The 14,146-nt window shown below is 42.6% G+C and overlaps 1 protein-coding gene across 3 annotated transcripts in view; it reads right to left on the reverse strand.

Annotated features, from left to right (window-relative positions):
- Positions 1 to 666: 666 nt before the first annotated feature.
- The window catches only part of ARAP2 (ArfGAP with RhoGAP domain, ankyrin repeat and PH domain 2), a 137,522-nt gene continuing 124,042 nt past the window's right edge, over positions 667 to 14,146 (reverse strand). For 2 of the 3 annotated variants that reach the window (XM_081207575.1, XM_081207574.1), the window contains 5 exons: positions 13,982 to 14,064; positions 8,065 to 8,100; positions 7,598 to 7,661; positions 5,633 to 5,767; positions 667 to 2,000 (listed from right to left, as the gene is read on the reverse strand). In XM_081207575.1, the coding sequence (XP_081063701.1) occupies positions 1,671 to 2,000; positions 5,633 to 5,767; positions 7,598 to 7,661; positions 8,065 to 8,100; positions 13,982 to 14,064 (648 nt within the window). In that variant the 3' untranslated portion in view covers positions 667 to 1,670. The remainder of the gene's footprint in view (positions 2,001 to 5,632; positions 5,768 to 7,597; positions 7,662 to 8,064; positions 8,101 to 13,981; positions 14,065 to 14,146) is intronic. The other variant, XM_081207576.1, reaches the window with a different exon arrangement.

A 14,146-nucleotide genomic window follows, 5' to 3' on the forward strand; every position in this document is an offset into this window, starting at 1 on the left:
TGACTAAGCTGCTTCTGGCGAACCAGAGCAAAGCAGTGCATGGAAATGCCGTTTACCTTCCTGCCGGAGTGGTACCTATTTATTTACTTGCACTTTGACGTGCTTTTGAACTGCTAGGTTGGCAGGAGCAGGGACCGAGCAACAGGAGCTCACCCCGTTGCAGGGATTCGAACCGCCGACCTTCTGATCGGCAAGCCTTAGGCTCTGTGGTTTAACCCACAGTGCCACCTGCGTCCCTATTGCTGTTCTAACAAAGTGCTAATACAGTCCACCATTTTGTTTTCATCCAAAATGTGTTTTTATGGTCTGTATTATTTTCTTAATACTATAATCTAATACAAGTTTGCCATGGCCTTTGTTTAGAACAATAAACTTATGAACTTGAACTAAAAAAAAAAAAATCAGTTTAAGGTTCATGATACTTTAATGACAACAAAAAAGTTCATTAAATGGACTGTTGAGACACCCAAGAGTTTTCAGGTAGTCTAAGGTGCAGAAATATTTCAGAAGTGCTCCTCTGCTCTTATTATATTTACATCAGTTACATTTAGAACTAACAGTGTTAAGATGACCCCTTATTCACTGCCAAATCCCATTAATCTTTCCCTTCTCTTCCAATTGCCTATAAAATCTGTTACATGAAATGACACAGCTTGGATTCGCAAGTGAAAAATGATGGCCAGTATCACTTTATTCTTCAGTATCTTAGCAGCAGCAAGTTGTACATAAATAGGTATAAATCCACTTTTAAAAAAACGACGACACAGTATATTACATTCAAGAGTTTGGGTAAGGTGACTATAGTATCCTCGTCAAAATACTGGTCTGATCTGCGCATATGGCAGAATGTGAGGTGAGAATGAGATTGTTGTAGCCAAATATGATGGACTGGACTGTTACAATTCAGACTGCAAGTGTGGGATGATTTTAATGCTATTGTTTGTTTAAAAAGTAAAATAAAATAAATTCTCTGCTCCTGGAAAACTAGCACTAGCGGAAATGGTACAAAATCAATGACTTCTGCATTAGGGCCAAACTACATGGTTTGGCTCTCAGTGTGTGATTTTTCTTTCAGAAACTGCCAATGTGTTGAGTGGCAAAATTCTGATTGGGAACTTGGTTTGCAATGATAGAGGAATTTAGCCATCTCTCCCTCCTGCTATCTAGATCAGTTCCTCACACACCTCCCAATGTGTAGATGGGAGGAAGCTCCCATTTCTCAAAGAAAGAAAACATGAACTCAGGGGAAATATTAATGCTTAAAGTCATGCAACTTGGCTCTTAGTGAAAATTCTGCAGTCTGGTGTTCTCAGCCTTGCCTATGGGCAAGTTTGCAACCTATGCCATTGATAGGTTTCTAGGTCATCGTGTAGTTTCTTTGAATTGACAGATCACATTTCAAACTCCTCAAAGCTTTTTAAAAGAACACTCTATGCCCTGGGAAGCTCTATACGACATACAACGAAGATAACCATGTAGTTGTGATCAACGGATGAGTTGTTCATTCTTGTGACCACACAGTCAAGGCCCATGGATTGGTAGTCAACACCCACTTTCTCTTAGATCATCTATAAATACATTTCATAAGTCTGCACACTGTACACGGACAACATATTGTGTTTCCTAGAATATTTTAGTCTTTGATGATGTGCAAATCTGAAGAACTGATTCTAAGTGTTTTCATGGACAATTTTGTGCCTCTGCAGGACACTGTTGAGTTCCTGAATAACATTTGCTGGAAGCTGCTTATCAGATTCCTGATGGGTTTGGCCAGTCTTGATCTCATTTTTCTTTGGTGACTTGCATTCCTTGTAGGGTCTTTGGGGTAAGTCAAGAACATCTGCCCCTGTGTCATCCAAACAGATGAGGCTCCGGTGTTTTCTCGCACGGGTTCGGGCTTTTTCCTCCTTGCGCTCCAAACACTGAGCTACCAACGTCGCTTTTTGTTTTAAACCTTTCCTGTCTTCGGTTAAGTCGCTTTCAAATTCCAGTTTTGAATTCTGAAGAAAGAGGAGCACAAGTTGAAATGCATGCTCAATACACCCCCAAATAATTATCTGTAGCTCGTTTAGTTTGAAAGCAATTGTGGCCATTGTTTGTGAAGCAGACAAGAATTTTTATATAACTTTCCCTTACAAGCAAGGCTTTCTGCTGCTACCCTGGGATTGCTAGATTTCCAAATGTGAAATTCCAGACAAAGTTGTTGACATTTTTTGGCTGAAGTTGTTGAATAAGCTTTTGGGGGTTTTTTAAAGCATTAAAAAAAACCACAACTACCCTAGTTGCCATACGTCCAGGCCTTCCCAAGCATTTTGCTGATTCAGCGAAAATATGCCCGGACGCCATTTTGACAGCCCAATTCCAGGACATGTCTGGGAAAACCAGGATGTATGGCAGCTCTCCTTCTGAGAGAGACGTGGTTTGAGACAACACACAAGACTAATGTTGTCTCCCTCATGGTGCCCTCTCTCTGCAGCTCCCTGTCTCAAGAGGTTTGGTAATCTCTTTTCTGGGTTCCATGGGAATGGAAATCTTTCCTTTTTTTAAAAAAAAAAAACATTTTATTTTGTTGCTGCTTAATGTACTGAGTTCTTGACTTCTGTGTTTTTGCTGCTGCTACTGTATTACATTCATTTAATTCCATTTATATGTATTTATTTTACTTTATTTAGTACTGGTTTTTTTTATTTAAAAAAACATTCAATTCTAACCCACACTTCATAGGGTAATCAGTTTTAATATTTTCTTGGGAGCCGTCCAGAGTGGGTGGGGCAACCCAGTCAGAAGGATGGCATATAAATAATAATAATAATAATAATAATAATAATAATAATAATAATAATAATAATAATATCATCTCAGGGTGGAGTCCAATACAAGCAAATATGTGTTTTGAGAGCTGGATCACATTATGATGGTTTGTAAGCCATTTTATGGAGGGGAGCAACAGGGTATACTTTTTTAAAAATAAGCAAATAAATAAGTTCAATACTGAGATGAGCTCCATTGCATGTTACTTCCTATTCTGCCCTACTGAGGCAAAACAGAAAAGGAGGTCATTGTATCGTTAGCATTCTGAATTTCTAAAGGGCTTAGAGCCGGGATGTCCCTTCAGATGTGATCTAACTACAATTCCTATCATCCCTGACAACTGCCCCAATGTCGGCTAGGGCTGATGAGAGTTGGAGTACAACATCAGGGTTGTGGATTTGAGCTCCATCTTGGGCAAAAGATTCCTGCATTGCAGGAGATTGGACTAGATGATCTTCACAGTCCCTTCCAACTCCACAATTTTATGATTCTGAGATCATCTGTGGGGGCCCGGGATCCCCATCTCTGGAGAAAAAGAAACAAGAAACTACAGTGGTATTTCGGGTTAAGTACCGTATTTTTCGCCCTATAGGACGCACCGTCCCGTAAGGCGCACCTAGTTTTTTGGGGGGAAATAAAGGGGGGAATTATTGCCCCCCCCAGGCACGGGGCTGGGGCGGGGGAGGCCCGAGCTTCCCCCTACCCCAGCCCTCAAACAGGCAGCTCTCTGCAAGCACTCCCGCTGCTTGCGGAGAGGTCCGCGAAGCCTGGAGAGCGAGAGGGGTCAGTGCACACCGACCCCTCTCGCTCTCCAGGCTTCAGCAAAAGCCTGCATTCACCCCATAGGACGCACACACATTTCCCCTTCATTTTTGGAGGGGGAAAACTGCGTCCTATAGGGCGAAAAATACGGTACCTAATTCGTTCCGGAGGTCCGTTCTTAACCTGAAACTGTTCTTAACCTGAAGTACCACTTTAGCTAACGGGGCCTCCTGCTGCCGCTGCCCTAAGGAGCACGATTTCTTTCCTTATCCTGAAGCAAAGTTCTTAACCTGAAGCACTATTTCTGGGTTAGCAGAGTCTGTAACCTGAAGCGTATGTAACCTGAAGCATATGTAACCTGAGGTACAGTGGTGCCCCGCAAGACGAATGCCTCGCAAGACGGAAAACTCGCTAGACGAAAGAGTTTTCCGTTTTGGAGGTGCTTCACAAAACAAATCTCCTATGGGCTTGCTTCGCAAGACGAAAATGTCTTGCGAGTTCCTGCGGGGTTTTTTTCCTTCCCCCCTTTTTCTAAGCCTCTAAGCCACTTATCAGCTGATCCGATAAGCCGATAAGCCGCTAAAAGCCGCTAAAAGCGCTAATAGCGCTAATCCGCTAATCCGTCAATGGGCTTGCTTCGCAAGATGAAAAAACCGCTAGACGAAGAGAATCACAGAACGGATTCTTTTCGTCTTGTGAGGCACCACTGTACCACTGTATAATGTGTACAAAAATAAGAAGAAGCTGCAGACCCATCTCCCCAAGGCTTGTAACTTGAGAGACTGAACACATTTTTTAAAAAAAATGTTGAGAGAGAAAGGTCTGCTTGAAGATGCCAGAGTGAAAAATTAACTTTGAGAACAGTAGAATTTGAGCCAGATGAGCATCAGGAGGTCCTGAGTTCTAACGCAGTAAGTGAAACTGGATGCAGTTAAGGAACAGAAGATATAATTTAGGGTTCATAAAGTAGAAGGACATAAGAACACTGAAGGATTTGAGGAGGGACATGGAGAAAGAAGTAGAGAAAGAAGAGAAATCAGAACAATAAAGTCGTTAGAAAGCCAGTAGAAGATTATCATCATTAACATCCATTGTGTATGGAAAGTTTCTTTTGTATTCCCAAACTGATAACTCAAAAATGAATCATATCCACATAGGCAAACCATCTGTTATGCCCCATGTGTATATGCAGTGATTTCTAGTCAAGTTGGATGGGTAAGTTAGCGCTATAAATTTTATTTTCTCCCTACCTCACCTAGAAACAGAACTAAACACTCATACCCAAAAGACACGACTGCACTCCTTGTGGGAGCACACGATTCATCTTGCAAGGCACATATGTTGAAGAAACAAATCCCAACAGACCCTAAATGTCTGCTGCTATACGAGGAGACCTCAGTTGCTATGGTTCCAGCCAATTTCTTCTTCAAGTTGAACAACATTATAATGGAAATATATGGCTGCTAAGTTCCAGATGAGGCTTAATTTACTATTTCAGCTGTTTAGTGCAATTCTAGATATACATTTTTTTAGAACTGCCCTGCTTTGGGGGGAATAAGCAGTGATAAGGCATAGGAAAAGAGTGAAATTATTCTTTGATGGATGCATTAGAGCTCTTGAAGTGCAATAATTTTTCATTTAATTCAAATGGATATTTTGTCCCCTAGATAAGACTTCTATTTAATGAAAAATTAATCTGACAGAAAAAAATAAATAGAATTATTTATGAGTGCCAATGCAGTTACATGAATCTCACAAAATGCGCCACAAATCTTTAACATCAACATGTTATTATGACATAAATTCAAATATTTAATATACAGAACTAATTCCATACAAAAGAGTGTGTGTATATTATCCTTTGCCTTCAGTTAATGGATGCCATTTTTTAAACTGTTAAATTTCTTTCTTTAATATAGGCTGGAGTGTGCTATGTTTGTGTAACTCCAAAGGTCTCTGCGTTAGGAATATCTACTGTTCTAATTATCACTGGACTAGAACACCTACAAAAAAGTGGAGTAAGATAAATGCTAATAACCAAATATATCCAGCAACCCACCTCTGATGTGTTGACTTTGGTTTTGGGCACACTTCTTTCTTGTTGGATTGGTATTAAAGGCAAGCCACCAATTTTTGGATTTTTAGTAACAGATTGCTTTCTTGTCTTCCCATCTGGTGGCCAGATATCACTGTGCTGTGGAAAATTTGTCAAGTCAGAGACGTTATTACTGCAAAGTGCAATCTCTTTAGTACACAAAATTAAAGCAGTATATTTTAGAACGCAGTGGGGTTCTCAAATGTGAAAAAGAGCAATATGGTGACCTTTGAAGCCCTTCTAAGGCAACTGGTGACCAATGCATGCAGGGACTATTGAGATTAGGCCCGTCAGCACCCCAGCTACAAATTAGCCAAGTCCCCAGCAAATCTACCCTCATCGCCAGTCAGAAGAAGGCCGCACTCTCAATATTGCTTTCATGCATTCTCTACTGTGAGCTTGCACTTGATATAAACAAGACTGCTGAACATCTTTTAAACTGACTCTTGTGGGAAAGTTGTCAGGAGCTGAGGAACATCAACCCTGGAAGATGATCTGATATTTGGCAGGCTTTATCCCCTCAGATCATCTAGATCAGCCTTTCTCAACCTGTGGGTCCCCTGATGTTGTTGAACTACAACTCCCATAACCCCTAGCTAGCAAGGCCAGAGCTCTGGGATGATGGGAGTTGTAGTCCAACAACATCAGGGGACCCACAGGTTGAGAACCGCTGATCTAGATCATACCTAGAATGAGGTAAGGAACATCTAGATCATCCCTAGAAACCATCTGATATTTGGCAGGCTTCATCCCCTCAGAAGGGGGAACCATGTCTGCAGTTTACATCCAATTCTGGAAGACTATTAAGAAGTTACAGACTTAAAAATATGTCAATGTTCCCAGCATGAAAACTCCTATGTGTATTTGCCAGATCAGGGACTGGGGGGCAGGCAGCTTTGCCTGTAAATTCCATTCACCTTTGTAAAAAGGAGTGTGTGTGTGTGTGTGTGTGTGTGTGTGTGTGTAGATAGGTAAAGGTAAAGGACTCCTGGATGGTTAAGTCCAGTCAAAGGTGACTATGGAGTGCGGCACTCATCTCGCTTCTCAGGTCGAGGGAGCCGGCATTTGTCCACAGAGAGCTTTCTGGGTCATGGGGCCAGCATGACTAAACCACTTCTGGTGCAATGGAACACTGTGATGGAAACCAGAGTGCATGGAAACACAGTTTACTTTCCCACCACAGTGGTACCTATTCATCTACTTGCACTGGCCTGCTTTCAAACTGCTAGGTGGGCAGGAGCTGGAACAGAGCAATGGGAACTCAACACTGCTGCGGGAATAGATAGATATAGATAGATGATAGATAGATGATAGATAGATAGATAGATAGATAGATAGATAGATAGATGATAGAGACATTTTCAGATTGCCCATTAACTAATGGGAATGAAACAGATTTTAGGATAGAATAGATAAGATTTGAACCCGAATATTGATTTGAAGCAGAATGGTGCCAAATAGATCTGAAACAGACCAGACTGCTTCCAAAGGTACTGATTCTTGGGGTTTCTGTGCACCCCTAGGAGTGAGGTGGTGTTGCTCTGTATATGAAAGAGGCCATTAAGTGTAATAAATTAGAAATCGCAAATGATGTGAACATCTCCACAGGGTATCAATAGCAGGCCCTCAAAATAATTCAGTAGTGGGGAGATACACCCCTCCCCCATGACCAAAATTGTGAGAGCAGCCTTGAGATACAGAATGAAATCAGTGAGGTATCTAAAATGAGAAAGGTTTTATTGAGGAAAGGTGTCATGTGTAGTTTACAATTTATGTTGATAAGGTAAATTTTTGTGTAATGAGTGTGTGGGTGTGTATGCATACAGACAAATGTGTTAATACATACCTAACACATACATTAAAATGCAAAATTATTTTCAAGAACCCAGAGAGTTGTTCTTTTGAATAATGATATAAAAGAACTAATACCTGTGCAATAAAAATGCTGCTTAGCCAATCCAATTGGGAATCCTGTCCATCACAACACAAATGCCTAGAAGACACACATTAATTAGTGTGAATTCAGTTGCAGTGACATAATATACTACACAAGCAATGCCAGTCAGGTTGGCACTATAATTGTTTGCAATACTTCAGAAAAATCTAAGCAATAATGGAGAAGACATGGATCAAATCTGAAGATACATCACTATGCATGCTTAGTGGACAGATTCTGGCACTGGTAGAACTCATACTTTCAGTCCTTTAGTGTCTAGGGAAAAAGCAGTCAGTGTGCTATAGTAAAACAAGTGTTAGTTTTGAATTTGGGGTATCTGGTCTCAGATTCAGGCAAGAATCTCTTTGTGTGAGTCATTCTCCTCATTTAATTAAAAAAACAGCCATACCTTTCCAGATGCAATGAAAAATGGGGAATTGTTTTCATGCCAGTCACTTACCAGTGATGTTTTTCAGAATACAATGTAAGGCCCCAACTGCAAAAAACAATAAAACAATTAACACATACTTAGTGTGTGTGTGTATATATATATAGAGAGAGAGAGAGAGAGCGCGCAAAAAAAGTACACATTGGAGTTTAGCCAACATTAGGTAAGCGAAAGACCTTCAACTCTGGATACCAAGATGCTGTGGGACCACAACTCTCACCATCCCAGACTATTGGCTAAGAATAATGGGGGTTGCAGTCCAGCAACATCTGAGGACCATAAAGGCGGCTGGACCATAAAGAAGGCTGATTGCTGAAGAATTGATGCTTTTGAATTATGGTGCTGGAGGAGACTCTTGAGAGTCCCATGGACTGCAAGAAGATCAAACCTCTCCATTCTGAAGGAAATCAGCCCTGAGTGCTCACTGGAAGGACAGATCCTGAAGCTGAGGCTCCAATACTTTGGCCACCTCATGAGAAGAGAAGACTCCCTGGAAAAAACCCTGATGTTGGGAAAGATGGAGGGCACAAGAAGAAGGGGACGACAGAGGACGAGATGGTTGGACAGTGTTCTCGAAGCTACCAGCATGAGTTTGACCAAACTGTGGGAGGCAGTGGAAGACAGGAGTGCCTGGGGACTTCCGGGTTAGCGCCATCGCCAATGGCGGAGTTCCTCTGACTGAGAGGAACCCGCTCCGTGAAAATCGGGTCTTGACGCCGCGGCGAAGGCGGAGACCCTCTAAAAATCCCAGGCGGAGGAAGCCTGGGAACGTGGGATTCGGCTGACACCAGGAGCGTCTCCCCTACTCACAGGGAAACCCTTTTTCGGGGATCCGAAGCGACGTGGGGTGAGTGGCGCGGTGTTTTGAATCAACCACTACTTCTACGGAGTGAAGCCGCACAGCCGTTGCCGGAGAGCGCTGACTTTTTCCTGTGGACAATTGGACTCTAAACAAGTACCCGTGAGTAGAACGGAAAATTGGATTAAGAAACATTTTAATTTGGCACTGAAGCGGGAAGGCTCTAAACAGGAAGTCCGCCTCCCATTTTTTTGTAAATAGATTGAAGCAAAAACTTTGTAAGCTAAAGTCTGGAAAGCCATATATAAAGGTCTAAATTTCCTTCAGTTATTATCACCAAAACCCCTCTTGGAAGCAGGAGAAAAGGGGGGAATTTTTGACTGTTTAAGCCTGCAGGAGAGAGAGTAAAGAAAGATAAATTTCCACCGTCTCAAACCTGGGAACGGGGTGTCAGAGACAGAAATTTATGGGGAAGTTCATCAACTGTGAATGGAACGTCTTTTGACAGATAGTAAAAAAAAGAGAAACAAATTGACTCCAATGTTGCTTCTTGTATTCAAAAGAAACAAAGTATTTGAAAAATGAAAGTAATTTTCTTTTGTTGGTCCTGCTTTCAAAAGATGGATACAAATAGAAATTGTCTCCTCTAGAGGGAGCTTGTTAATTTGTTGCCGGAGTCGATCTGGGGATTTCACAGCTGTAAGATTAGGATCGTGAGACCAGGCTCTGACCTTGAATAAAAATGTGTTTAGAAGAAGTTTTGGTGCTTGCTTTTTGCAAGACAAGCGCTTTGCTGGAGCAGATGCATGAGAAGATGGATTTGATGACTGTTGCAGTTAAAAACTTTGGACAACCGGCGAATACCCATATAGAAACCATTCAGGAACCAGCCCAGGAACTTGTTTTGACAGGGCAAGTGCAAGTGCAGAAGATAATGGAGGAGGTGGCTGTTGAACCTCAAGTAACACAAATGGAGAGATCCGAGGCCTTGCAGGAGCATAAGCCGCTGTTCTTGAAGTTTGAATCTGGAGTGGACCAGGGGGAGTCTGGAGTTGTGAGGGCTCTTAATTTTGGAAGGACTTTGAAACATGCTTTTAAATACTTTCTGGATTACAGAGTTGACTGCGGGGAATGGGACTGTGGGGAATGGGCTGATCTGCTGAGGAGAGATGGAGATATTTTTGGATTGGAGTCCTCCCGAGACATACCCCCCAATGAGAAAGGAAAGAAATTAAGAAAAAGATCAACAAAAGACAAAGTAAAGCGCAGGTATAAACAAGAAGAAGATCTGCAGAAGGGACATGGAAAAGACTTAAGAGCCTCGGACATAAGATCACCAGGTTGATGGACTAGATGGAATGGACAAGAAGGACTGACAAAACCCGAGACCAAGAAGAAGAGACGTTGGATGAAGATTGGAAGAAAGTTTTTCAAAAATTTATTTTGAGAATTAGTGTAAAATTAACGAGTATTAGGAAAAATGTTGGAATGAAACTATTTGGCTTTAGTAGAAATGATATAAGGAGTTATGTACATTAAGTTTTAAGTTTTAAGGTTTTTTATGGTAAGACAAGGTTAAATAAATTAAGGTAAATTGAATGACAGAATATAGTGAAAGATGGAAAGGATTTGTTGAGTTAATTAAAAGGTTAGATCGTTAAGATAAATTATATAACAAAAATTGAGAAAGATGGAAAGAATTTGCTGAAACAATTAATTAAATTAGAATACGAAAAGGGAGGTGTGAGGAGGTCGATGAAACAAGTAAATGAAAGATAAAGATATGGAACATTGGATGTGTGTTTTAATGTTATTGTGTTTTTCTTTTTTGCTGTATTGTTGTATTGTTTTTTATGCTTTTCTTTTTATGTATTGTAATGTATGCTTTGCCAAATTTTTTGTTGTTTTCTTTTTCTCTTTTTTCTGTAATTCTTAAACTTTTAATAAATATCATTTTATTTTATTTATTTTTAAAAAAGGAAGACAGGAGTGCCTGGCGTGCTCTGGTCTATGGGGTCACGAAGAGTCGGACATGACTAAACGACTAAACAACAACAACAACAACTGAGGCAGAGACATAGCTATTCAGGGGGCCTAGTTGCCCCTCCCATGAAGCCTCCAAAAGGGCTCCATTGAGGATCCTGGCCTGTGTGTGTGTGTGTGTGTGTGTGTGTGTGTACACAAATGTGCATGGGGAGGGTGCCAAACTGGGTCTTTGAGTCGGGTGAAATAAAGCCTAGTTCTGCCCTGAGGTTGACAAAGACTGCTGCATAAGCCATGGGTTGTATCAAACATTGCAGCCCTTCTCCACTGTAGCCTGCTTAAAAATGCTTCTTTGCAGACTCGGGAGGACCTACTGAATATTGTGGACACTGTGTAATGGGGCAGTGGGACTGCATGTTTCAGGCAACAACCCCAAGTGGATCATTGGTGGGCCCTGATTCCAGTGGTGCAAAATGCTGATCAATACCACTTCAGAGCAGGGTCCCTCAGAAAAGAATTTTCAGGCAATTTTTTGAGGACTTCTGTGCTGTCTGTACATGCATAAGTAAGGTAAAGGAAAAGGTAAAGGACCCCTGGATGGTTCAGTCCAGTCAAAGGCAACTGTGGGATTGTGGCGCTCATCTCACTTCTCAGGCCGAGGAACCAGTGTTTCTCCAAAGACAGCTTTCTGGGTCATGTGGCCAGCATGACTGGTGCAACGGGACACCATGACAGAAGTCAGAGTGCACAGAAACACCAGTTACCATATTTTTTGCTCTATAAGACTCACTTTTCCCCTCCTAAAAAGTAAGGGGGAAATGTGTGTGCGTCTTACGGCGCAAATGCAGGCTGCACAGCTATCACAGAAGCCAGAACAGCAAGAGGGATGGCTGCTTTCACTGCGCAGCGATCTCTCTTGCTGTTCTGGCTTCTGAGATTCAGAATATTTTTTTCCTTGTTTTCCTCCTCCAAAAACTAGCTGCGTCTTGTGGTCTGGTGCATCTTACAGAGCGAAAAATACGGTACCTTCCCACCACAGTGGTACCTATTTATCTATTTGCACTGGTGTGCTTTTGAACTGCTAGGTTGACAGGAGCTGGGACCAAGCAACGGGAGCTCACTCCATCGTGAGGATTTGAACCGCTGACCTTCTGATCAGCAACCCCAAGAGGCTTAGTGGTTTAGACCACGGCGCCACCCACGTCCCAACACATGCACAGAAGTGTGCACCCAGTTCTGGCCAGTATTTACCCCAAGTATGTGGCCTACAGAAAGTTAGCAAAGGGTGATTGTCATCCCTGAGCCAACCATCCTTTAGTCACTCCCAGTTTATGTTTTTCATCCAGCACTTTGAAATTTAGTTGAGTTAAATACAATAAACCAACGAACAAAATAAGCTACCATTTGCCAGCCTGCTGGAAATTATGGTCAAACTGTGGTTTGGTGCTAAAGCGTGTTCTCCATAACAGAGAGCACATGTTGCGGTTGGGAAAAACAGGCCACCCTGCAGTGACTAGGCAAATTTGGAGGAACCCAAGCCTTTAAGTGGTTAAAATTGGGTTGCTGGGGAGTTTTGATTGTTGCCAATTCAGAGGAGGGGTCAGAGTCTTTAAATACAGGGGCCAGACGTTGGACGTTCTCTTGGCCATTTTGCACCGGATCACCCGCCCTCCCTCCCTTTTATAGGGTGGCTTTTTGTTTTGCTCGATTGGCCTTGCTATGCCTGTCATGGGGTCGTCCGCCTTGGTGCGGGGGCCTGGTAGGAATTTTGCCATCTGGCTGATGACATTTGGTTTTTGCCTACTGCGTAGCAAATCGTCACAACTTGTAAGGTTGGCGGTTAGGCATTGGTTAAATTGGTGCTTGGAGGGGTAAGTGCCTATCCCTCCAAATGATGCGAAGGGAATTCCGTTAAAGGAATCCAGGGGCTTGCCATACAATTTGTCCTTGTCCCCGGAGTCAGACCTGCGGCCGTGTAAGCCCCACCGGAACATGAGGGTGAGTAATGTGAGACTGATGCCCAGCTTCACTTTCTCACCCAATACTTGTTTCCCACGCTGGCTTCCGTTGGTGTCCGGAAAGGCCAGCTCTGTCCTTGAGGGCAAGGACAGATAGTCGGAACCAATGCCTAAGCAACCACTCACATTTTTTGTATTTGAATAAAGTTGTGGCCAAAATTATGCCAAAAACCTTAAACAAAAATCACGTGTGAAGTGTGAATTTTTTGGTGGGTGGCACTGCGGGACTCAACACGCAACTAAGGTTAGTAAAGGGACGCGGGTGGCACTGTGTGTTAAACCACAGAGCCTAAGACTTGCCGATCAGAAGGTCAGCGGTTCGAATCCCCGCTATGGGGTGAGCTCCCGTTGTTCGGTCCCTGCTCCTGCCAACCTAGCAGTTCGAAAGTATGTCAAAGTGCAAGTAGATAAATATGTACCGCTCTGGCGGGAAGGTAAACGGCGTTTCCGTGCGCTGCTCTGGTTTGCCAGAAGCGGCTTAGTCATGCTGGCTACATGACCCGGAAGCTGTACGCTGGCTCCCTCAGCCAATAAAGTGAGATGAGCGCCACAACCCCGGAGTCGTCCACGACTGGACCTAATGGCCAGGGGTCCCTTTACCTTTACCTAAGGTTAGTAAAAATGCCAGTGCTGAGGTAACAATAGCTGAAGTAGTGGCAAGTCTGTAGGGTTTGGCAATTGTGCAGTACTGTGCCTGCACCGAGTCAAAGTTGTACCTCAGGGAAGGCAAACGTTTCTTCTCTGGATCAGAGCTTGACGCCGAGATGATCAAATTAGTGTGTTTTACTGCCTCCCACATTGAATATCTGCCTATCACTAGAATTCAGGTCAGAGGATCGGAGACAATTTAAGCACATAACCAATACAACCCACAAGAGACAGCACACTGAGATAGAAAAGGATGGTCAATAATGCAATTTCTTAGCACAGAAGCATTAGGACCACTTGGGTAAAAGAGCAACTAATATTATGGGGATGCAATTTAAGAGCAGGACAAAACGATGGATATAGATTAGCTTCCTTGTTTTCGTTGGTTGTTAAAAGTTTTGTGTTCCTGTCTTGTCAATAATGCAGCATGCCTGGCTAGGAAGAAACCAACACAGCCTTCTCTTTCATCTTCTTTTCTTACTTTGTTGGGGGCTTCAGTTTCTTCTTCACTCCAAGATACAGTTTCAGTGATTTGACCGGCAGCACTTTCTCAGGCTTGCTACTCTGTTGAGATCAGAAATGTCTAAATCAATGGAATGGAAATGTACTAACTGGAATGCTGGAGTATACACACACACACACACAC

This window comes from Podarcis bocagei (genome assembly GCF_964188305.1).
Source record: "Podarcis bocagei genome assembly, chromosome: 9".
In the NCBI taxonomy this organism is placed as follows: Eukaryota; Metazoa; Chordata; class Lepidosauria; order Squamata; family Lacertidae; genus Podarcis; species Podarcis bocagei.